Raw genomic sequence first — 25,097 nt, forward strand, 5'->3', positions numbered from 1 at the left:
AGTTCACTGTTGCATGACCGGATGGGTAATTGAATTTGCATTTCTAGTAGACAGATGGGTTTTATTTCCCATTTTTATGCAAAACAACAGCACACAAACCGGAAGGGCCAGCAGAAAGGGAAAGTCAGGAAGTAAAGTTGGAAGCGTTGATGTCATTGTAAGCACACGAATTAATGTTTTAGTCTGTTGTCATGGCAACTAAGAGAAGGGTCAACTGAGGCCACTTAATGAACAGTTGACAACAATGTAAGGTAGAGTTGTTACAAATTACATTTGATAGCATTAATCTATTGATATACATAATGTAGTCATCAACTGTCAACTCATTTCATCACTGAGACTGTCATTGTTATTAATGGATAATTACGACCAATAAAGAGTAAGCTTGCATGCAAGGAGATAATGAGGGTTGCTTAGCAACATAATAATGTTTCCATCTGTGTAAACCCATCATAGAATCACTAACAGCTATGGGACAATCGCACAATGTCGAACAAGCTCAACAAACAAACACCGTTCGTTTAGGTCAAACCCCTCCCCCCCCTCCCCCTAAATGAATGTTCACAAGAGCAAAATCAGATGTTTTATATTATGTAAACTATGATGAAATGTGTAGCTGTCACACCACTATGATTGATGATTGTCAACACATTAAACACAATTAAATACTACCAGAAAGCCAGCACCATATATCACATTAGAAGTAAATTTTTTTCCAACTTTAATATCAACATCTCAGTAGTAAATACAAAAGCTGTTGTCATTGAAGAAGTGAGTTTTTTTTGTTGAAATTTGAGTAGAAGTGCGAAAATGAAGTTCAGCAATCATACTGATGCCAGACCCCCCCCCCCCCCCACCACCACCCATCCACCCACCACCACCACCACCATGAACAAAGTTTGCTGATTGAGTTTTGTGACATTGTGCAATTGTCCCTAAGCAGAATTTGGTAAAATATCATTAGGATACAATTTTTTACAAAGTATACAATTTTGAATCATTGTATTCAGCAATTTTTCACAAGCTTCAAATAGATTATCTAATAAAATGTCCCTCCTTTTTCTATTTCAAAATGGTCACACAAATAAGAAACTTTTCTCAGAAATAACCAAGTTAAAGACAAATTTTCCACTCAAAATACAATACATACAAAAGAAAAGACAGTTGGCATTGTTTCACTTCTAAGCAAGCATGATTATTGATACAGGGAGAAACTACAGAAAAATGATCATAAAATTGTTAGTACCAGATTCATCATCATCAAGTGCCCATACATCATCAATATCCATCAAGTCTGCAGCATGTGAATGGGAGGAGGAAAATGCAATAATAATAATGATGTTAGTATGAATGGATATATGGTGATGGTTTTTAAATGAAAAAATGACATGACGCACATGTCACTATAAGGGCAGCCATTTTTAATTTTACGTTTCCCATCATAACACCTTAAAAATGATGTCGGTTAACAAATGTTTAAAAAGTTTTAAAAACAAGTATATAAGTATATGTGAACAATGTTACATGTTGATAATTTAAATTCATAATGATTGTAAATGATTATCATATTTTCACTGTCTGAATGACTTACAAATGACAATTAAAGTGAGAAGGGAACTCTGAATTATTTCTTTTATTACAAATTTATTGAAGAATTTTAGCAGTGACCATTAATTTTCATTCAGATGTGTGTTTGTGGGGTTGTCGTCTTACACTCATGGCACTGCTAATTCTCCCATAGAGGGCATCTATTTTTTCTATTATTTCACTGGATTGATGAAATAAAAGATTAACCAGGTAATGAGAAACATAAAATTGAAAAGGTGTGTCCTTATGCTATATGCCTGAATGACAAATCAGTCATTTGTGATTCTAAACATTATGTGTTTTCGTAGCTTTTTCAAGATGATAATAGACAATTATTAACAAGAATTTCCTGACATGGCCCAGCAGTCTGTTGTTGCCATGGAAATTAATCTTGTTAAATTCTACAGATGTGACATGTATTTGAAATTGTGAAAGGTGATAAAATGTCCCTTTTATGTTGATTATAAACGTGTTATAGATGTTTGCATATGAAAGCTTAGTGAAAAGTCATATACAAAAGTTGGATATCGTTCCTCCCCCCTGTCCGTGTCTGTCTGTCTGTCTGTCTGTCTCTTTCATGTTTTCGTTCTGATTTATCAAAACTGAAATTTTTACTGATATCTTGAATCTAAATATTCTCAATCAATCAATCAATCAATCAATCAATGATTAATTGATTGAAATATTCTCACAAAGTCGATACAGTTTACTTTGTACTTACAACATTTTAAATTTTCATGATTTTTTTCCAGGTTTAAAAGAAAGATGTTTTGGAGTTTTCCAAACTGAACTTTTGATTCTGAACTGAACACTACAATTAGTCTAAATGACTTATTTACATAAGGTATGATGTCGTATTCATGCACAGGTTAACTGGAGAGCTTCAAGGACTACTGGAAAACTTTGTGTTTCATGCATAAATAATTCTGAACTTATCCATTTATCATTTCAATTTTGTTTCCATTATTCTAATGTTTATTAAATCAACATTTTATTATGCAATTTTTAGTGTTTCTATTATTTAGAGTGGCCATATGGATGAGGATTGGGGTATTTATTTTGGTTTATAAAACAATTTTATCATGGCTTCCTACTTGAGAAATCAAAGTGAAACAACATGTTACATTGAAAAAGTCTGTGTTTGTAAACTCAATGTATTAGTGTGTAAAAAGTGTGTTATTGTATGTACAATAACAACCATTTTACACATTTACCGGTATTAATCTTTTGCAATTTATTGAGTTACAAACAAGGACTTGGTCTATGTTGTTTTACATTCACTTTTCAAGTATGAAGTCATGATGAAAATGTTTTATAAATTCAAAATTCAAAATAAATACCCAATTCTCATCCACATGGCCACTTTAAATAACCAAATACACATTTTAAAAAACTGGAAGAAATATGAGATTTTGTAAATATAAATCGTATTATATTAAACACACAGTATGTAATAATCACACAAGTAGATGTTTCTAATCATATTTATAAACAATCAAATCAGGTGATGTCATGAGGTCAACAGAAGGTCATCCAAGGTCAATTCATGCACAGCAAAGTTAGAAGCAACAAGGTGGGTGAATCCACTATCAAACAAATCAACTCAAATTAGTTTGTGTGGTAAGGTAAGAAGATTGAAACAGTCAGGGGGTGCATCCCCTAGTGGACAAATCAACCAAATCTACCTTGTGTTCACATTAAAAGCAAAATACATATTATGCATAAAAAGCTAGGGAGTGTATCCCCTTTTGGATCAATCAACTCAAGTGAAACAACAAAAAATAAGCATTCAGGAACAGTCAGGGGGTGCACCTCCTATTTGACAAATCAACTCAAAATCTACTTTGTGTCCAAAGAAAATAAAAAAATGTGCATACTACAATCACTACAATAATGTTAGGGGTGTCACCATCACACAAATCAACTAAATATCTACTCTTTACTTAAAAATACACATCAAACATTTGTAGTATAGAATCACACACACACAAACAGAGATACACACAATACTGACAAAAGCAAATTTATCAAAACATAAGTAAGAGAAAACAGTCAAGTACCATCAAAGGAAGATAAATCATTTTTGATACTCCATGGATCATCTAGCAAAGCTTTTAGAAAGAGATGAGAAGAAAGAGATGAGAATGATGTGAATGAGTATTAGTATTGATAATGACAGTAAAATGAAAAATACGATAATGTATGATCAATGATATAAAGACAACTATATCATGCATTACTAAGGATCTCAGCTATTTATGTACTGCTATAATGCTAAAGAAATGTTTAGGATAATCACATTTATCTCCACCTGTACAAAGTATACACTTGCATATATTTCTACACCAGTATGTTGATTATCAAATAAAAATTTATATTCTACTGACAAGAAGCAAAAAACGAGTTGGAGCGAATCCGAAATTTTTGGACTCTGTGAGTAGAAATTTTCATTTGAGACTATGAACCCAGCGCCCATAAACATTTATTGTCAAGAGTATGTTTTTTTGTTTATAGAATACTAGTAGCTTATTTGAGTTAACAGAATTAAGCTCAAGATTGTCTATTCTCTTTACAATTGTACTGTACACAAATTGACCATATGCAGTTGGCTAAATGTGAGCGTTCCTGGTGGAAATCTAGAATTTGTGGTTAGGTATGAAAACCTTCTTGTCCTAGATCTTGTGACACTTAATTATTAACTCTTCTATTTATTTCATTCTCCATTAGTTTTTTCTACATCATAATGTTAGAATTACTAGCAGCTTTGATTGTAAGGCTATAATTGCCATTACTGTAAGTACCTTTTCTCCTTTCATGAAGCGAGTGAAATGGATCTATCTCCCTGCTCACTCTATTTCTAGCTGCCTCCTGTGAAATGGAGATAGGAAAACACAAGATTTGAGTAAACAAAAACCCAGAAATCTGGCAGAGTCATACTGTACTCATATATGTTCTAGCAATAGATGTAAGCCATTGAGATAGGTGAAGTGCGCCCTCTGTAGCCAGATTCTTGAATTTGAATTCCTTTTGTTTACAGCAGTCAAACCTTTAGTATGCTTATTTGGTCATTCTGAGGGAATGACACATTTTTCTAGTACATATTTTGAAACATGTCATCATGATACATTCCGACAAAACTCAAAACAAATCTAAAGAAAAATTAGATAATTTACTTGTTTAACTTCGTCAGCTTCTTTTTCATACAGTCTCTTTTCATGTTGTAATCTTTCTTCCTCTAAGTTCAGTCGGATCTCTTCTTGTAACAACTTGTCATGGTCAGCTGCTAAACTGTAGAAACAAACAGGAAAAAAAAAATTACGTAAATAATCACTTATAAAATGTGTAAAATGAATGTTCATCGACTCTGGGTTCACAGTATCAAATGAAAATTTCTATTCACAAACAAAACTCTGAGTTTTCATTTGACATTCATAAAACATATTTGCCAATCACTACAATTGTTGATAATCATATACAGCTGGTGTTGACATCAGAATTATAATGCATAATTGAGATTTCATGGGGCTCTGAGTTCAACGTTATACGTAACATTTGTCTAATAGTAGACAGTATTAAGGTAGCACGCATTCAAGGATTTCCCAGAAAATTAGTTTTTCAATTCTTTCCAAACATTGCCATATAAAAGCTTGTTCCCAGTCCTTCTTAAACAATAAAAGAAATGTTGGGATCACCATCTTTGTTTTCATGGAAATCATCAATCTTTATTCCCATAGAGTGAACTGTATTCGGCGGCCATATTGGATTCTAATATGACTGAAATCATTTTGACTTCTATTTCATAAATCTGTAGGGCGAACCCCGATTTGTTTTTGTTTTTGTCTTTATTTTAGCTGAGAAATGGTTTGCCTTTTCTTGCACAGAGTAACAGCAAAAATTTAAAGAGTTGAAATTATTTCTGAGGTGCATTTTACATTGATAATAAATCAAAACAGACAGCTGGCCCAAACAGTATACATCAAATACTATAGGTTTGCCCATACAATGTAGCTATCTAAACTCAGTTTCAGTACTCATATTACTTGTCACTCTTATGTCTTCAGGCACACAAGCTGTTTTCATACCGGGGTATTTTACTTTCTATGGCATCAAAATGGTAATCTAACAGACACACAACATAATTTTTTATTTTTGTACATGCAGTTTTACCGACTTATAAGCTAGTTTCAGTGTCAAACTAAACACAGTATAAAACAATATGTTTCTCTATTTCCTCCACAGACCTAAATGACGTTCTCTCCACTGAGAAGCTATGAAAGTAAGGACCTTTATACAAATACCAACTTACCGACTAACAGCTACTTGAAGTTTTTCTAGATTCAAGGTGTCAAACTTTAGTTGTTTTTCTTCTTGTTCAATATTGCTAAGTTGTACTATTCTACTGTCTTTGGACCAATGCTCCTTTTGTGCTTCTAGCTGTAAGTACAAAGTCAAACACAATATCAAATTAAAAACTTGAACACAACAAACGTAATCAACAACACAACAAATGTAATTAACAACACAACAAATGTAATCCACCACAAACGTAATCAACAACACAACAAATGTAAACAACAACACAACAAATGTAATAAAAAATACAAAAAAAAGTAATCAACAGCACAACAACCATAATCACCAAGCCAAGAACAGTAATTAGTTCAAAAAGAATAAAAGGATAAAATAGCCTCACCTTCATTTGCATAACTCTAATTTTGTCTTTCTCAAGTTCTGCTCTCTTGGTTTCTTTTTCCATCTCCAATCTTGTCTTCTCCTTAATGGCAAGTAGTTTCTGCTTTTTTATCTCAACTTCGGCAATTCTGTGAAAAAACAAGAATGAAAATAAATTACACAAAATAAAGTAATATAATCATTTTAGTTATATCTCAGGTTTCTTTCAGAACAACTGGAAGTCCTGTCCACTATAAGTTTTACATTCAACTCATAGAGTTAAAAAATCAAAATGGAAATCGAAATGATGGTTTAGATGAACCAAAATTTTGTGACTTTCAGAAACTATTTGCTTGATTTCCCTGTAGCATTGTTGCTAAGGTCTGGGAACCACAGTAACAGAGGCGAGAAATCTGGTAAAATCTGCAAAGGTTTCCATGCCATGTACCATAATTTGGGTAGTGAACCCCTGGTAAAATGCATGGGGAACTCAGGTAGATTTTACCCAAACACTCCCCCTTTATCACATACACTATGCTGAACGCCAGTCAATTCAGTCTTAGCTCTGTTCCATCTGCTTATTAAACACTATGGACATTGTCATACTTTCAACAAATATCTAACGATACAGTCACTTTGCGCACAGGATTAAAGCATTCACATTACAGCCTCTATCATATCACATCCCCAATTATACAGCTGGGTTGACTGAGGCACAGTCGTGGTTCAAATCTTGCCCAAGGAGTTTAGCCACTGAGAAACAAATGGCAGCAATGGAGCTCGAACCTGCAACCTGCATATTCCAAGCCGGCCACTCTAACCATTCGCCCATCGTGACACAGTTTTCCATATATTGTACTATTTTTGAAAGAAAAACTGACTAGAAAACTCTGGTAGATTTTACTTACTTACCACCCTTATCAAAAACAGTTGCACAAATCTGACAATATATAACACATAGACTGTACTTGTAAGAAGCCTACACTATGTGCATGTGAAGAGCTACTAGGTGTTATGACAAGACTGGATAGATTTACACAACACTTGCCATAAATAATACAAAACAAAATGCCATAGGGAAAACAATCTTGCATCATTACTATTCAAGCCTCAATGTCTATTTGTTGCATCTCTACATGTACATCGTCATAACCAAGTCAGAGAGTGAGATATTCCACTCATGTAAAATATAAAATCTCTGGGGAATGCGATTTCGCATATATTACCATCGAGACCGCAAGTTGTTGACAACGATAAATCAAAAACATGGATTGCCATAGTAAAATTTTACATATGGTATACAATACATACTTGCGACATCAAAATAATGAAATTCTACCAGCATAACGCTATTCATGTATTTACCTCCTTAAGATCATGATAAAATTGATAACTAAACTATTCCTTGAAATGATAATAATATTGTTATGACTTGAGAGATAATTTTAGTAATGCTAATTATGTAGAAACAATGTTACAACAACAAACTATTGAGCCAAAGTAGTAAAAATAATTGTGTATTTTTTTCAATGGGGAAAAATGTCTAATACCAGAAAAAAAAAGAGAAAAAAGACTATCATTTCAACTCACTGTCATATAACTTGAAGTTTATAACTGTTCCTTTTTGTCTTTTCATAATTTCACCTTCTATTAATACTGTCATACATACAACCTATTATTCTGTTCTCAACTGACAAAGCTAAATAAGACCTTGATAAAATCTATAGTGATGTTTTACACTGAAGGGAATAAGCCCTCAGGAGTCATGAATATTCATGAATGTTTTACATTGAAGGAAAAAAGCACCTTGACTTATGTTCATGAATATTATATCCAACGTGGGAAAGTGCTGCATAAAAACTAACATTATTATAATTATTAAGGGAAAAAGCACTCAGAATCATGGATATTCATCAGATATATTTAACACTGAAGGGATTAATCACTTAGGAGTCATGAATATTCATTGTGCAACAATGAATATATTATTTCTGCTGATTTGCATCATGCAATGGTCCACATCACAGCCCATGTATAAAGGCACAGGATCAAGTTAATGTTTCTTAACAAGTAATTGTAGGTGAATGTAAAATCATGAAATGACTCTCAAGATACATAGTTTATGAAAATGTCTCTATTTCCTGGAGTGGAGTACCCCTTTAATATTAATTTGATACTTGACAATGTTTTAAAAGGTTAAGATGAACTGGAACCAGCCTACTAAGTACCATACTGGCCAACAGGTTTTAATCAAAATGTCTAAAGCCAATCTCATTTCATTTCAGATCGAGTGAAGATTTTCTGTGCAACAAATATCAGAATCAAATACAAATATTCATGTATATATTTATGTATGAGAATTCCATCAAAACAAAACAAAATTGATACAATAAAAACCAGATTTATACAAAAAATTATAAATGATGAAAATTAAATCACTAATACCCAGTACCTGGACCGGTGCTTAATTTATTTTGTACATAACTTTATTAAACTTTGGCATATATATTGCACATTAAATTTAGACTTTTTCAAGCCTAAGTACACTAGGGCCAATCACACTAGCTCAATAAACTGATATTCGTTCATTTAGGACTGCCCCCCCCCCCCCCCCCCCCCCCCCCCCTGCCACCGCCACCACAAATGTTCTCAAGTGAGACATCTACACGTTTATATATGATGTAACCATGGTGAAAATTATCGGGGTCCCATCCACTATGACCAATACAATTTAGTAAACACATAAAAATACTAACTGGAAACCAAGCATTGTATATAGCAGTAAATTTTGATCAACTTATCAACATATCAGTAATAAATACAGTACACTAATTTCATGCATGTTGGCTTTACAGTAGTAGAAGACACAACCTTTTATCACTTAATGTGTGAAGATTTTTTGAAATTTGGTTAGAACTTAGAAGTGGAAAAAATGAAGTTCAGTTTAAATAAAACATATTTCAGAAGGTTTTTTTTAGGACTATGACAAAATATAATCTGCATCTGAATACAGACTACCCATATAAATGAATAAAGTTCATTTATTGAGCTTGTGTGATCATCATGTGATCAACTATATGGTTATATATGTTTGCAGTGTAATTCTGATTCCTTGTTGTACTCAGTTCTTACACGTTACATTAATCTAATGTCAGTACATACATGTACATATATCTATATATTGTGTCTACTTGTTACTATGTTTGGTGTTCACCTAGCGGCTATAAACATCATCTGTCAGTAAAAATATGATGTAGGTCAATAAATCTGTACAAAATCCACCGATATCACAATGCATGTTCTCATCCAATAGAAACTATAATTCCTACACAACTGCAGCTTAGTGGACACATGATGCTCACCACATTTATAGCAAATAATACAGAGAAGTAAGACTAATTTCAGGGGGGAGAAAATCTTTTTGAAATCTGGTGGTTTCTGGCTTAATATTAAAGAAATCAGGGTACCTATAGCAGTCTAGTGGTCCTGTTTTTTGTTCACTTGTGTGACTTGCAATTCATTTATTCAACAGCCTTGATTTATCTCTCATACCACACTGGTGTTTAGAACATGAAAACGTTGGTATTGGTATTGGTAATAACGATTTGAAAATATGCACCCAATATACTGAATACAACCATGACAACATTATTCAAATAAAGTCATGATGTAAGTGTACATGCACAGCAGAGATGAACACAGGATTTAACACATGAAGCATGTTTAGTGTACATGTAATAATTTACATGTAATTAATAAATATGTAAATTTAACATACAGGTGTTTGACTTAATGACTTTTGGGGGCGTATAGCTTACAGAATCATTCAAAACTGTAATTATCAATATTTTCACATTCTCAACACAAGTATGGTATGAGAGATAAACCTATCGTATCACTAACACCGTAAACAGGCTACTTATTCCAGAATAGAATAGAATCATGGGAATAGAATCATGGGAATTTTGAAACCCTGGATTGCATGCACCATTATATTTTCTATTTTTTTCACTTGCCTAGTTGCTATCAACAAGAAAATGTTTAGCAAAAAAAGTGAACATCTTCTCCGTTGGGCCACTGTATTTACTTACCGCTGTATTATTGGGCCACTGTATTTACTCACCCCTGTATTGTATTTTGCAATTGGTTTGATAAAGAAGCTAAAAATATAGTAGGAGGTAACTGTAGCATTAGTTAGGGTCAGTGTAGGTAGGAAGAATGGGAATATATTTTGGCTGTCTCTAAATTTCACAAATTTTACCAAATGCTTCAAAAACCTTTAACTCACCTTCTTCTTTTGCCTTCTAAACTATCATAAGGCACTTTGTCTGGCAGTAAATGTAGGACATTAATTGAACCATGTATCTGGTTCCCTGTAATTACAATTGAAATGCTAAAATAGTTAAGTCCATTTTAATTTGGGATAGCTGTGACCAATCAAAACATCCACATATTGAACAGACAATGATTGACATGTCCATATATTTAGTCATGTGAAATAGCTGTGACCAATCAAAACAACCACATATTGAACAGACAATGATTGACATGTCCATATTTAGTCATGTGAAATAGTTGTGACCAATCAAAACATCCATATTGAACAATCAATTATTGACACATCTATATTTACTCATGTGGGATGACATTGATCAATCAGTTGTCCTTATATTCATATCTTAATAATATATGAAATAATAACTACTTGTGACCAATCAAATCACTCCTTACATTGACCAATCAGTTGTAGTGTTTCAGTTTAAACTTACCTCTTTTGATAAATCTGAGTAAATGTAAGGCAATGGCAAATTCATCACAATCTAACTTTCCATCTCTATCAATATCTGATAGATTCCAAACCTGGGCTAGACTTCCTATTGGCAGCTTAGAGCTTACAAAAATATTCCTGGCATGGATTGCTGAAAGACAAGATCAAAATTTACTTCTCCCCTTATGATTTTTGAATTTGTAAAATTGTTGAAATTGTGGTACTGTTTTTGAGAAGTGGGACGATATATACCTTGTTTGGCTCACATAATGAAGTTAAGATTGTAGTAAGGATTATTTTAATGATGTACAAATCCTGCTGAAAAGGAAAATTGTGGAAAATGTTTATGCTGTTCCAAACTATAGCAGTGTATTCAAAAGAATTCACAAATTGGTTAGTGTTATATGAAGAGCAACAGTCTCCAAATATGAATTGATTGTCCTGAACCAAAAATAAATCATACAGACTCATCTATCCAGGGATCTATCCAGTTCATTTGATTATTTAATAAACTTGATAACTCGGGATACATATTATGCACATTTGCACTCAACTGAGTCCCTGATCACGTGATCGTCTGGTGACTCTGCATGTAGAGTGAGTGGGCCACAACAGCAAAGATACTCTAAGGAAATCCTTATATGTCATCAGAAGCTCGTGATCAGGGATTCAGGTGAATTTGAAAGACTAATATGAATAAGTATGCAATTTTTATCCACAGTTACCCCAAATCCAGACTTTATTACTGATTCATACACAAATAGACATTTATCAAAATCCTAAATTTGAGACCAGTCAGGGTAGTTTATAAATAGATCAAATTATTCTGATTGATATGTCTGTGATTCTAATCCATGTAACAAGTTCACTATACCTGTATATCCTGGGTAATAATTTTGTGATTCTAATCCATGTAACAAGTTCACTATACCTGTATATCCTGGTTGAAATATCTGTGATTCTAATCCATGTAACAAGTTTACTATACCTGTGATATATCCTATTCTATTCTTGTCTTGTTTGTGGAAGACTTGACGATAGGCTTCTCTTTCCTTTACAGTCATAACACATACTTCACTGGTAGGTTGTGGGGTAGGGATAAGTTCTGTAGGCAGTGATGTTGGGATCTTTGTCCCACTGAGTTGGCAGTGAATAAGATGCATGGCTATGGCAAATTCTTCAACATCTAACATGTTATCACGGTTTAAGTCTGACAGACGCCTGGTAGGGGAATAAACATAAAATAACGTGAGTTTACAAGTATATAACTTACTAGTTAACATGTATCTATACAACTTACGAGCTACCTATTTTATATCTGCATTATTTATAAAAATGATAACTCTCTCAAGCAAAAATTAAGGTGGAGATGCACAAAAAGCAAAAGTTAAAGTGGCCATATGGATGAGAATTTGGTATTTATTTTGGATTTTTATTTGATAAAACAGCTTCACTATGTTTTTCTACTTGAAAAAATAATGTGAAATAACATATACCAAGTCTACCAGGGTATGTTCATAACTCAATAAACTGCAAAACATGAAACAATGTGTAAAATGTTTGTTATTGTACGTACAATAACAAACATTTTACACTTTTTGCATCTTTTTGCAATGTTGCAAACATGGACTTGGTATATTATTTCACATTAGTTTTTCAAGTAAAAAAACATAGTGAAGCTGTTTTATCAAATAAAAATCCAAAATAAACACCAAATTCTCATCCATATGGCCACTTTAAAGGGTGACATATTTTGAAGTTATTATTTCCCAACAATGAATAAAGTTTACTCCATCGACCCATAAGTTTTCTGAAAGGTTTTTCTCTCCTCTACATGTATAATGCTATTGTGTTTTCTACTGTCAGTGGCTGAAAGTGAGAGTGCATTTCAGGTATGAATAGAAATGTCTTGATTATCTCAAGGCATCAAAATAACTACTTCAGAAGAGACCACCTGTCACCAGATTTTCCAGATGTTCACTTCACACATAACATGGAGTACACCCCTAACAATGTTGATGAAAATATCATCAAAAATTTGAGATTTGCTTCCAAAAAAATTATCAACTCTAGACCTGTGACTAGATATTTTCATTTGATATGTAACTTTTTGTCGTCAGTTCACTACAATTACATTGTATATAGAATATTATGAATATCTGTATGAAAAGTGAAGGATAAACCCAGTGATCAGTTTTTTTGGTTATGAAGGCTAACTTTAGAGTAGGACTAAAATCTAGGCGTACAACGACAGTAATTGTTTGGCAGAGCTATAGAAAATAGTTGGTACAGAGTACTAATAGAATGAGCCCATGTAATCCTTAATAACATAACACTATTGCAACGACCTGGGAGTGAAACATGGCCTTTTAAACTTACAATATTATATACTAACGTTATGGTACCATTTTAACAGTCTCTGTGTACTGGTCAAAGTAATTCATTCTTTCATTCATTCATTCATTCATTCATTCATCCATTCATACATACATATATTCATACATTCATTCATTCATTCATTCATTCATTCATTCATTCATTCATTCATTCATTCATTCAATGACATTCATTCATACATTGGCCATTCATTCATTCAATGACATTCGTTCATTCATACATTCAATGACATTCATTCATTCACTCTTTCATTAATTCATTCATTCATTCATTTATAAATTTATAATTTCAATGGTAGGAATATGTTAATATAAGACCTACATGTATTATGGGACAACCTTTTTTGCAATGTGAATTAAGTTGGGTGAGACGAATTAGTGGGTTACTAAGATAAGTTGAATCATACTGCATGAGTCAATCCACTATACTTTTACGTTATCAGGAAAGGACCAGAGAGTTTTAAATCAGCTGTTAAAAGTCGATATGATACTAGTTGGTATGCATGTTCTTAGAAATAAAATTATTTCTAATACATGACTTACAACATGATTTGCTGTCAAGAGTTTTTTTTCTAAATATTTTAACTTTTTATTTGAAAAGTGACTTGACAAGAAGTATATACTAATACTTTATAGTCATATACAATTTCAGATATCCACATATAATAGTAATATAGTAATTTTGTATCTTAGTCCTTGAAAAGAGACTGTCTATGCACAGTCAAAAACGTCAGGATTCAAATAAAGCAGAAGTATTACCCAGACTTGAACTTGTCCTTTTAATCAAACTCAATATTATATTACCCGTTGGGAAATGAAGTAAGCAGCTAACGTTGCTATTATTTTCATATTTTTATCTACAGAGCAAAATATTTCCAGACTATGATCAATTTGTATATCACGACTACATTCAATTATGGAAAGAAAGTATTAATTATTTACAACTGCACAGGAAACAAATAGAGCCAGTGGCTGAAAGTAAGAGGATTGTATCATAATGTACAGAAAGAATGAACCTGTATTTATAAATAATCGTGTTTAAAATATTAAAGTGACCATATGGATGACAAATTAATATTTATTTGGGGATTTTTTAATTCTTAAGACAATTCTCTACAATACTTTCCTACTTGAAAAAAAAGAGTGAAATAGCATCGTTCAAGTCCGTGTTTGTAACCAAAAAAATTATTAAAAAGCTAAAAACTGTGTATAAAAGTGTGTTATTGTACGTACAATAACAAATATTTTACACATATTTTAATGTTTTGCAGTATACTGAGTTACAAACAAGGATTTCGTATGTGGTTTGACATTGTCTTTTCAAGTATAAAGACACAGTAGAATTGTTTTATGAATTAAAAATCCAAGATAAATACCATTTTGATATCTATATCGCCACTATATGGATGAGGAATTGGTATTTATTTTGGATTTTTAATTTATAAAACAATTTTATCATGGCTTCCTACTTGAAAAATCAACATGAAACAACATATGTCAAGTCCTTGTTTGTAACTCAATACATTGTAAAAGTTTAATAAATGTACAAAACCTTTGTTATTGTACGTACAATAACAAATTTTTTACACATGTTTTAGCTTTTTGCAATGTAAAGACTTACAAACACAGACTTATATGTTGTTTCACATTTATTTTTCAAGTAGGAAGCCATGATCAAGTTGTTTTATAAATTAAAAATCCAAAATAAATACCAATTCCTCATCCATATGGCCACTTTAAGAAACTGTATCTTGTCTTACTGTATGCAGGTGTGACACATGTACATACTATAAACCTGGACGTTAATGCTAAAGACTTATTTTTATTTTTACATATTTTGCTGGGGGTAAAAATGATTTTTTTTGCTAAATGCCTTCTTGTATATATTAATACTGTACATCAGCCTTCTTGTATATAAACATAGTGCACAAGGTTTAGAAATGTGTAAACATTAGTCTTTAGGAAGACAATAAACTCACAAAATGTTCCAGTGAGAAAAAATACATGCATCTACATGTAGGTGTACAGCGTAATGTATGTATGTATGTATGTATGTATGTATGTATGTATGTATGTATCATGTATGTATGTATGTATAATATGAGTGAATGTTATCCTTCCAGCACACTAAACAGTATTTAACTATTTATACTTTAGCTATCTGCTTGTTGCCATGGTAACAGTTCCCGACAGCCACACCAAGCTCTAATATGTTTGACTAGATGTAATATTTCCAATAATATCACTTTTATTTTGTTACAATTACTATAATCATTATTATTGGGAAAAAAACCCAAATCTGTGGCAAGTATTATAATGATAGGTCCATTAATACTTGGATTAATAGAGGAAATTGGTCAAATTATGGATAACGTCTTTGGAAATTGACTACATGGACATTCAATAGTATGACAGAACTCCATGATGCATGTCTGTATTAAAGTTACTTGGAGGTTATCTGTATGTATCTGAATATAAAGTAACTTCTTTCAGATGAAAGAGAAAACTAATAATGGTGTATTTGCAAGGTAAATTTATTGTGTGACCTCTTCCTAATATAATAAAATATTATTTCAGTATTCTAAGTTGCAACTGGCAAAAACCAATACTATATATTGTATGTACACACACACACACACACACACACACACACACACACACACACACACACACACACACACACAAGTAATCAATGGTACTTAAAAATTAGCTTCATTTCCTATTGAAAAGTAAATGCTCATTTACCCTTATGGATACAAATTGTTTGTCTACTGTTCATCCTTTTCTCCAATATTTGATTGACAATGTAAATTGGATGTTTAGAATGTTATCGACAGCAAACTTAGTTACTCATGCTTTAGAATCTAGTAACAAAAGTGTGGAATCCCCCCCCCCCCCCCAAAAAAAAATCAAAAAAAAAAAATCAACAATTTCATTTAAAAACATTGAAAAGTACATGTAAACTTTTGAAGAAAAGATAGAGAAAGTCACTTATGGATAAAGTTTGCTTGATTTCAAAGTATTTGACTAGAGTACATGTATGTTAAAACTTTGCACTGAACTTATAAATGTACATGTGACTTGATTTTACCTTGTTATTCCATGCTCCAAACAAAAATAGACGAATTATTTAACAACTTAAGGGTCAAAGTACATGTAAGTAACAAATACAAGAAACTATACAATGTAGATTCATTTGATTGCACTACTAGTACTATACTTTATATTGTACCATGCAGTCAGTTTCAACAACAAATATGTAATATATACTCTGGTCGTTCTACGTCATGACAACACATGTCTATGTCACAACATCACATGTCTACATGTACATCACTGGTTCTGCTGTGTTCGAAATATGAGTCAAAATGTTACTGGTGCTTGTATAATTATGTTATTCCCCAATATTTTTGTTCATTCAACAGGAAAATCCTCATGACCTAAGGGTTGTCGACTATGATGAATCTAGTGACTTGTAGTGACAAAGGCCCCTTAGGTCACTCATATTTTCCTTGGCTGAATGATGAAACATATTGAGAATAACATCTAAAAGTTATTAAAAATAAAACAAATATCAAAGTTCAAAGCCAAATTTACAGAAATGTCACAAAATAGCTAGTTTGAGGGTTATACTTGTATTTCTATTTTCTACTTTTTCTGTACATTGCAGTATTTACATCCTTTAGTTACAATATATTGATAGCTGGTACCAGCTGTGAAAAATAAATAGAACAATTTCACAAAACAGATAATTGGATGGGCACATGACGTCATGTATCAACACAGACACCATATTACTATACATTTGTATTAGTTTTAATAGCCAAGACATAAAACAGACAAACTCAATTTCTAAAAATGATTTGTGAAATATGATATTTTAAGGACAAAATTCACTTGAAATGTTTGTGGTTTACCATTCTTTTAATACCACACACACATATGCTTTCTTGTTGATTTAAACTCATGATGCGCTCCCAGCAAAAACACACCAACTTAAGCAACTCAGTATCTTGTACATATTGGATATGTTTTAGTAAATTGTGGAACAACCCATTCATTTATCATGATATTATTGTATTGTATGTCATCCATTGTCACTTTGTTTGGTTGAATTGTAAATACTTCACTGTGACATCTAACACTATTTTTATTGCTTGTATGTATCTATTACACTTGTTGAACTACCATTTACTAAGTAATCTTTAACCCACTTAGCCTCCATTATTAAGGTCAAGGGGTCACTAGGTCATGGGGTCAATTGAGGTAATCCTGTTTTGACTACAGTTTTTTAATAAGGCTTTTTAAAATAAATTTCATATGTGATTAAGTTGTCATTTATAATTTTGAATTTGATGTGATATCCGTTAGAAATACAGTTTATGTTTTGGGGAATGACACAGAAACGGTTGATTGACTGCCTGATTGATTGATTGATTGATTGATTGATTGATTGATTGATTGCATGATAAATTGTGTGTGAGTGAGTGAGTGAGTGAGTGAGTGAGTGAGTGAGTGAGTGGGTGTGCAAGTGGATGGGTGACTAGACTTTTTTTCAATGAACAACATACATTGTATTGTATACCCTTTCTGATGACAAACTTCCTTGAGTTCTATGAGATTTGGGTTGTTGTTTTTTATAGATGGTATGATTGATTTATATTTTTCATGTAATTCTCATTTTCTTGATAATTCTGTCTGACATGTTAATATGTCCATTGTTCTCTCTAGTAATGATTTACTCTGTTGTAGGGCAATAAAGATGTACTGACTATAAAGCACTGAATGTGTGTGTGACTGATTGATTGAGGTCAAAGGGTCAACTGAAATATAGCATGATTTACTGAACACAAAGAATGTTCAGCTTCAGATAAAGATTTTCACATTTCACCCACTACCACTGTGTTCATTATGGTGTTGAGTAGATAAAACCTACCTATCTAAATGATGACAGTACATGGATGATGGTATGGCAATACATGTATGCCTCGTTTTTTACCCCCTCAGTTACATGTAATTCACATTACAATTATGCTACACTAGTATCTAAGGTATACTGAAAAATCTATGCAAGTTTACTAGATTACATTTGTACTTAATTCCGCCCCACAGCCCCACCCCCCTCCCCCCCCCCTCTATTAAACTTCTAAGCCTCCTTTGTTACCAGGGTTCAGATACCTTAAGAAGCCAAAACTGCACTATGCTGAGGTCATAAGGTCAATTAAGGTCAAGTGAAGTAGGTCACAGGTTGGCAAATTTACATGATTACCTTGTAGTACTACTACTAGTATAAACTTTAAATAAATCTTCCTGTATTTCAAAAAATTCCTTATGTGTGTATATAGGATAAAGAATTGGTGATGAGCGTTATACAATAAATCTTTCTTTTTCAATTTTCAATACTCAAAATGTCATCTACCTATGCCTATACATGTATCCTCTTTTTTGTTTTTTGTTTTTCTGTCTGTCTGTCTGTCTGTCTGTCTGTCTGTCTGTGTGTCTGTCTGTGTGTCTGTCTGTCTGTCTTTCTTCTATTCAATTCCATTCATATAGATAATGTCCTATCAATATTCCACTGTTATAAATTTAAAAATATTCAATGAACCAATTGGATCTATACCTAGAGGCTAACATTCAGTAGTAAGGGCATACGAAAAAGTACTTTCATTTCTAGAAAATTCTTATCAATCATATTCTTAGAAGGACATTCTGTATACAATCACAATGTTGCCAATTGAAAAAATAAATAAAACATACTATACACGATTCCCGTTTCAAACCTAAATTTCATTTATACCACATCATTTTTTTTCTGTTTATTACATTTTATTACAAATTGTATTATATTTTATAGCTCCTACCAGTAAAAGCTTTATCATATTTTAATATTTATTCATTGTGATATTCAATAGAATTAAACAAGATTGATGGTAAACTGTCAGAGAGGTGAAAATATAATGAGGAAATAAGTATTAATAATGAATAATGTGTTGCCATGGTAGAATTATCAATATCAATTATGGAACAGCGTTACGCAGATGTTATTGATATTTTGATTTTAATACTCATCAACCTGTTACTCACGATTAATAACATATTTGAATTTTTTTTTAAATCTGAATATTATTTATGATATTACTAATATGTCAACATTTTTTTCAGATTTTAAGGTCGTTATGAATATTAGATATGCATGTACATGATTCTTTATTCTGAATTTACCAATCTTAAAAACAGTTTGAAATAACAAACCAACATTATGGATAACTATAATTGTACAGAAAACTTTCATTCCAATGTAACTTTTATTGAATTTCTCTCCATCTCTGTTACTCACAGCCAGAGTTCTAATATCTAAAACACGTTTGTATGGTATTCCTAAAATTTCCCACTACAGTACAAGATGATATACATGTCATGGTCAACTTGTTTATTGCAGGCAGAGATGACTCATTCAGATTAACATGTGGCGTAAGAGAGAGACCTTGCCTGAATATTACCTAATAAGCCATTTTTTGTTTCGCACCAGATCTCATCACAGGGTAAAGGACAAATGATCAATTTTGTACTCGCGATTTTCCGGATTTCTAATATTATTTTCTGTATATTTCAAATAAAGTTTTAATACACGTGTATTACCATTAGTCGTATATAGATGTTTACACTCACGGTATAATGCGTTAATTTGGGCAAATAGTGAGTTTGTTCTAGCAAGCTACTAATTAATGCAAAGCTGATAAACTCAGATACGACATTGATATCAGGTAGGAAATAGAAAAAAAAACAGTGAGAGGAAACAGTATTTACAAGTACAAAATTGATCATTTGTCCTTTACCCTGTGATCTCATGAGAAATCCTGCGTGAGCCATCGCATTCTTAGCAACCATGTGAGGGTGGTCAAGCTGAAAGTGTCAAATGCTTATCACATTATTGTTCTCAACATCATGGCCATGGTGAAAGCTTGACCAAAATGACATGTTTGACAACCGTTGTTACTAGGCATATTTGCATATCTCACGAGATCTGCAACGAGACGTAAAACCCCTTATTGTTATAAACACATACATGACATTCTGTACATACATACATGCAGAATTATCATGTCTGTCATATCCTCTTTACTAAGTCAACAGATTTTAGTAACTCTACTCATCCTAAGTTGATTGCTAATTTTCTGCTGAATTTGATTGTAAAGGTTGGAAGGTACAGAATGGAGAGGCAATGATTAGTAAATTTAGATCTACCTAAGTTCTCAAGACATTTCACCAACATTCCCAACTACAATTATCAATGAATAATTCATGAATTAATTAATTTATTTGACTGATTTTCCCTTTCGGTTAACAGGTGCTAATATCGTTTATGATCAATTGATATAATGGAAATCCACTGTTAAAACAGGAAGAAGGCTTATAATATACAAAATGTACACATAAGTTATAGCTGAAAAAGGGTTTATAATATTGAACAATAGTTTACCCTGGATGAATGCCTCCCAAATCATGAAATTAATAAATTTAATCATGATGGATAAATGATAAGTTGTGTAAAATTCACTTATTCCAATGCATCATAGCATATACCTACATAAGTATCACTTTCAATGTACTTCAATGGAGAGCAATTTTGTGCATCACGTTGAACCCATGCAATAATTTTCTGTACTATACCCTGGCACACTTTGTCCAAATATGGCAATGGCATTCTTGTGGCACACTTTGTCCAAATATGGCAATGGCATTCTTGTTTATATCTGTTCGTTCAGTGATTTTGGCCTTAATTTTTTCTTAATCTATTTAAACTTTTTTTGCATAAAATAATGTTTCAATATCAATTTATGTGGTTATGTGATTTAAATGATGTTTCTGTACCTCTCAATGTATATTAACCTTTACAACCCAGATATATGTTTTGCGGACCTCAGTAGTACAGCTTATAGTCAGGCCCTTCCGCCGTACAAACTCAACGACAAATTTTAAGTAAAAGTTTTACAAATTTGTTCATATCAATTAGATGACATTAAACATCATTTAATTTTGATAGTGTGATATTGATGTGGTAGTCAAGGAGATAGCGTTCAAAAAGTCTATTTTCAATGTATCTTTAACAAACCAGACAATGCCATTCTATATCAACTTTCTTTTTAACTGTTACAACGTCAGACTAGTGCGCAATTTGTGCAACTACATTATACAACATAATTAGGTCCCGGGGGTCATGCAACTATTTGCTAGTCCTTTCACTACCACAACACATTAGTCTTCATGAACTTTTAAAAGATCAATTCTTATATTTGTTCACTAGTCTACTGTTACAAAAAGTGAGATATGATCAAATATTACCTTGTATGTGTGCACCAGAAAACAAAACTTGGGAAATTACAATTTGCATAATACTTTCAAGTTTGAAATTGATTTTGAATACACTCAGTTAAATAGTATTAATGCATGGTAACAACAAATATCTAGATAATGAGTTCTTGCATACATGTACATGTATTTCACATACATGTATGTTCCTCCTCTCACTTCAATTGCTTAATGCACTAAATACTTCTAAGTACTACATGTACATACATGTACTTGTACTTTCAATTCAAGTTCAAATTAACTATTCATGAGGTGCTAGGGGACGATTGTTACTCTAGGTGTAAAGGGTACATTGTATGCATGGTATTCAAGGGTTCATTTCGAATATTTCACAAAAAATGTATCCAAATATGCAGGGGGGAAAAGATTTGAATTCTATCAATTTATTATACAGCATAGAATCTAATCTCTTATTGTTCTCCTCCACTAATTTCACTTCTTTGATACACCAAAATCTTAATTCATTCACCCTCAGTATGTTATTTTGATTAGGAATACTGGTAGGAGCCTCCAAGTTCCACCCCAGGGGTTGAAATTAACTTTTATCTTTGGTAGACTCCTAGTGGGCTACCAATTTCAGAAAGTGGTAGTCAAAACAATGATGACAATAGTCCTATATTCCTGAACTGAAAACAGACTGCCTCTATTGGAAATATGTTTGTTATTAAAATACAAATTTATGTTCATAAATATTCCACCCTTTAAATCATTGCATAATCAGTAGGAGCCTGAGTTTGGCTACCAGCTGCAAATTATGGTAGCTCCATGACAAGAATTGGTAGTCTGTGGACATGGGACTACTATTAATTTGGAGCCCTGTCACCCTTGTATCTATAATGATGTTGTATGGAGAATCAATCACTAAATATTTTCTTGGATTCATTGGATATAATTTATTGCTATATTGCAGTATAATATTAATAATTCAAATCACACTTGAACTCTACTATTACACACTGTAATCAAACATTGCCAACTGGTTCCACTTCCAAGTCAATAACTATGTATACCCATGATATTCAGGACTCTACCTAGAATCAATGTCATTGACCTACGCTACATGTACAACACACACGGATGAGAGGAAGACGGATTGGAGACTTATGGCATTGCACATGTACATGTTGTAAGTGCCCTCATAATATATACTACTCACATAGTATATATGTCTAGGAAAAACATCATGAAACAACTATGAGATTACAAGGTTTTGCTTTTAAAGCAGACAATGTGAGTACTGTTCACATCCAGACACTTTACACAGCCTAGGTTTGCCAGCAACTACTCTATTGATAGGAATTTCCGTTGTGAGTTTACTACATACATGTACATGTACACCAGCTGTGATTGACGTCAACTCATCAATATACAATTGTTAGTTTTCAGCTTAGAGTGGGATCAACACTACTCACTGCATAACAAGTACCATTGTAACAGTCACATCTCCTTGTTAACAAACCTCTACATCAGTATATATATGTTTACTACTAATATGTCACATCAAATGCAGCCTAGGTTTAGTTCACTTTGAGTCTACTTTCACTTATAAATAAAGCATAATAACGTGTGAAAACTTAAAGTCAGACACTCAAACCATTTATTTCCTCAATTATGAAAATCATCAAGTGTGTAGTCTGGAAGCCATGTTGTCCTGTTCTGCAGAACACTAGAACCATTTTTTTCACTTAGTTTGAGTCTACTTTCACCAATGAGTTATTAAGCACTCGGAGGTACAAAACTAGTCAGATGTTAAAATTTTTTCTGTATTCAATTAATACATTTTATGTTATGTCAAATCTAGTCTGGAATTCACGTTGTCCGAACATGTTCTACAGAATATTGTACAATATTGACATCATGGTTGCACACGTCAATTATTTTGTTCACTGTGACATTTTTAATTTTGTTAAAATTCAAACAGGTCTACATTTTTCCAGTTAACTGATTGCAAATTTTACATTTTATCCTATGAATGATCAAATAGTAAAAAGATACAGCATTATGGTAAAGTCAATTTTATAGGATAAGTGTAAACCTTAATCTGTTTTTTCACTATTTTACATAATATCAGAAAGTAGGAAATCTGTGAATACTCTCATTTTTTTGTCTCATAATTTTGATTTGGCCAAATAAAAAAAGTTGTTTGGTACCTTTTACCCAACCCCACCTAATTTTTCACGCCGACCCTAAACCTTTTTTTACATATTCAAGAAAAAAAAAAAAGAAAATTGCAAAAATTGTGAAGTCTCGCAAGAAATAATGGATGCAGAAACTGACATCAACTAAAAAAGACAATATCAAACTGTTCTTCCAATCTCTGTAATGGCTTACTTATCAATATGTCTTTTTTTATATGTAAATTTGTCATCAAATTATAAAGAAACTATTTGCCATGTACATGTCAAAATATATTATCAATAAAATGTATTCCTCAACTTTTCTTTTGAAAAATATCGGCCCCTAGCCTTAAAAAAAATAATTGTTCAGTTCCAGTTACCCGACCCCACCTAGTTTTTCACCGCCAACCTTAAACTTTTTTTTTCGCATTCGAGAAAAAAATAATAAAATCGCAATAATTGTGAACTCTCACAAGAAATAAGTGGATGTGGAAACTGACATCAACTTAAAAAGACAATATAAAACTACTATTCCAATCTGTAATAGCTGTACATCTGATGAGAAGAAGCCAATAACACAGAGACCATATGGAAAACAACAGAAAAACATAACTACCTGTACTAGACACTCTCATATAAAAAAAAAAAATAAAAAAATAAAATAAAATAAAAAATCTAACTATCAAACTTATTTTAAAATTGAATGTAACCAGAACCACACAGTTTTTTTTACGCCTTAGGACAACTAAATAAAATGCGAGTAATTTTGGTAGATTTACACTTAAATTTCATTCAATTTTTTAAAACTTGGTATATTACAAATACAATGTAGCTAATCAGAGTTCTAAAAATTATAAATTTACATTTCAGCATGTTGAATAAATTAATGTATACATTTCTCACTTTGCCAATACCAATGTAGTACTTATTTATATCTTTCTTATCCTACTGTTACAAAGACAAATAAATATCAATATTATAGTTATTACTAGATGTTTAATGTGTTTTACTCACAAATAGTGTTCAAACTGCATCATTTCTTTACCCTGTTGTGAAATGATACTGTTTGACAACACAATACATATGCCACAATAGCATTGTAAAATAAGCGGTTGTTTTTCATCAAGGCTCGTGTGTGTGTGTGGGGGGGGGGGGGGAGCAATCTGTTAAAGTTTGCATTTTATTAAT

At 32.2% G+C, this 25,097-nt stretch overlaps 1 protein-coding gene across 1 annotated transcript in view; it reads right to left on the bottom strand.

Moving 5' to 3' along the window:
* Positions 1-25,097, bottom strand: part of LOC144436806 (uncharacterized) — a 98,496-nt gene that overhangs the window by 68,370 nt on the left and 5,029 nt on the right. Inside the window, exons 4-10 of the mRNA XM_078125665.1 lie at positions 11,958-12,247; positions 11,028-11,177; positions 10,547-10,631; positions 6,281-6,407; positions 5,894-6,021; positions 4,761-4,875; positions 4,389-4,455 (exon numbers count right to left, since the gene is read on the bottom strand). Of these exons, the coding sequence (XP_077981791.1) occupies positions 4,389-4,455; positions 4,761-4,875; positions 5,894-6,021; positions 6,281-6,407; positions 10,547-10,631; positions 11,028-11,177; positions 11,958-12,247 (962 nt within the window). The remainder of the gene's footprint in view (positions 1-4,388; positions 4,456-4,760; positions 4,876-5,893; positions 6,022-6,280; positions 6,408-10,546; positions 10,632-11,027; positions 11,178-11,957; positions 12,248-25,097) is intronic.

Source organism: Glandiceps talaboti, chromosome 6 (genome assembly GCF_964340395.1).
Source record: "Glandiceps talaboti chromosome 6, keGlaTala1.1, whole genome shotgun sequence".
Classification (NCBI taxonomy): Eukaryota; Metazoa; Hemichordata; class Enteropneusta; family Spengelidae; genus Glandiceps; species Glandiceps talaboti.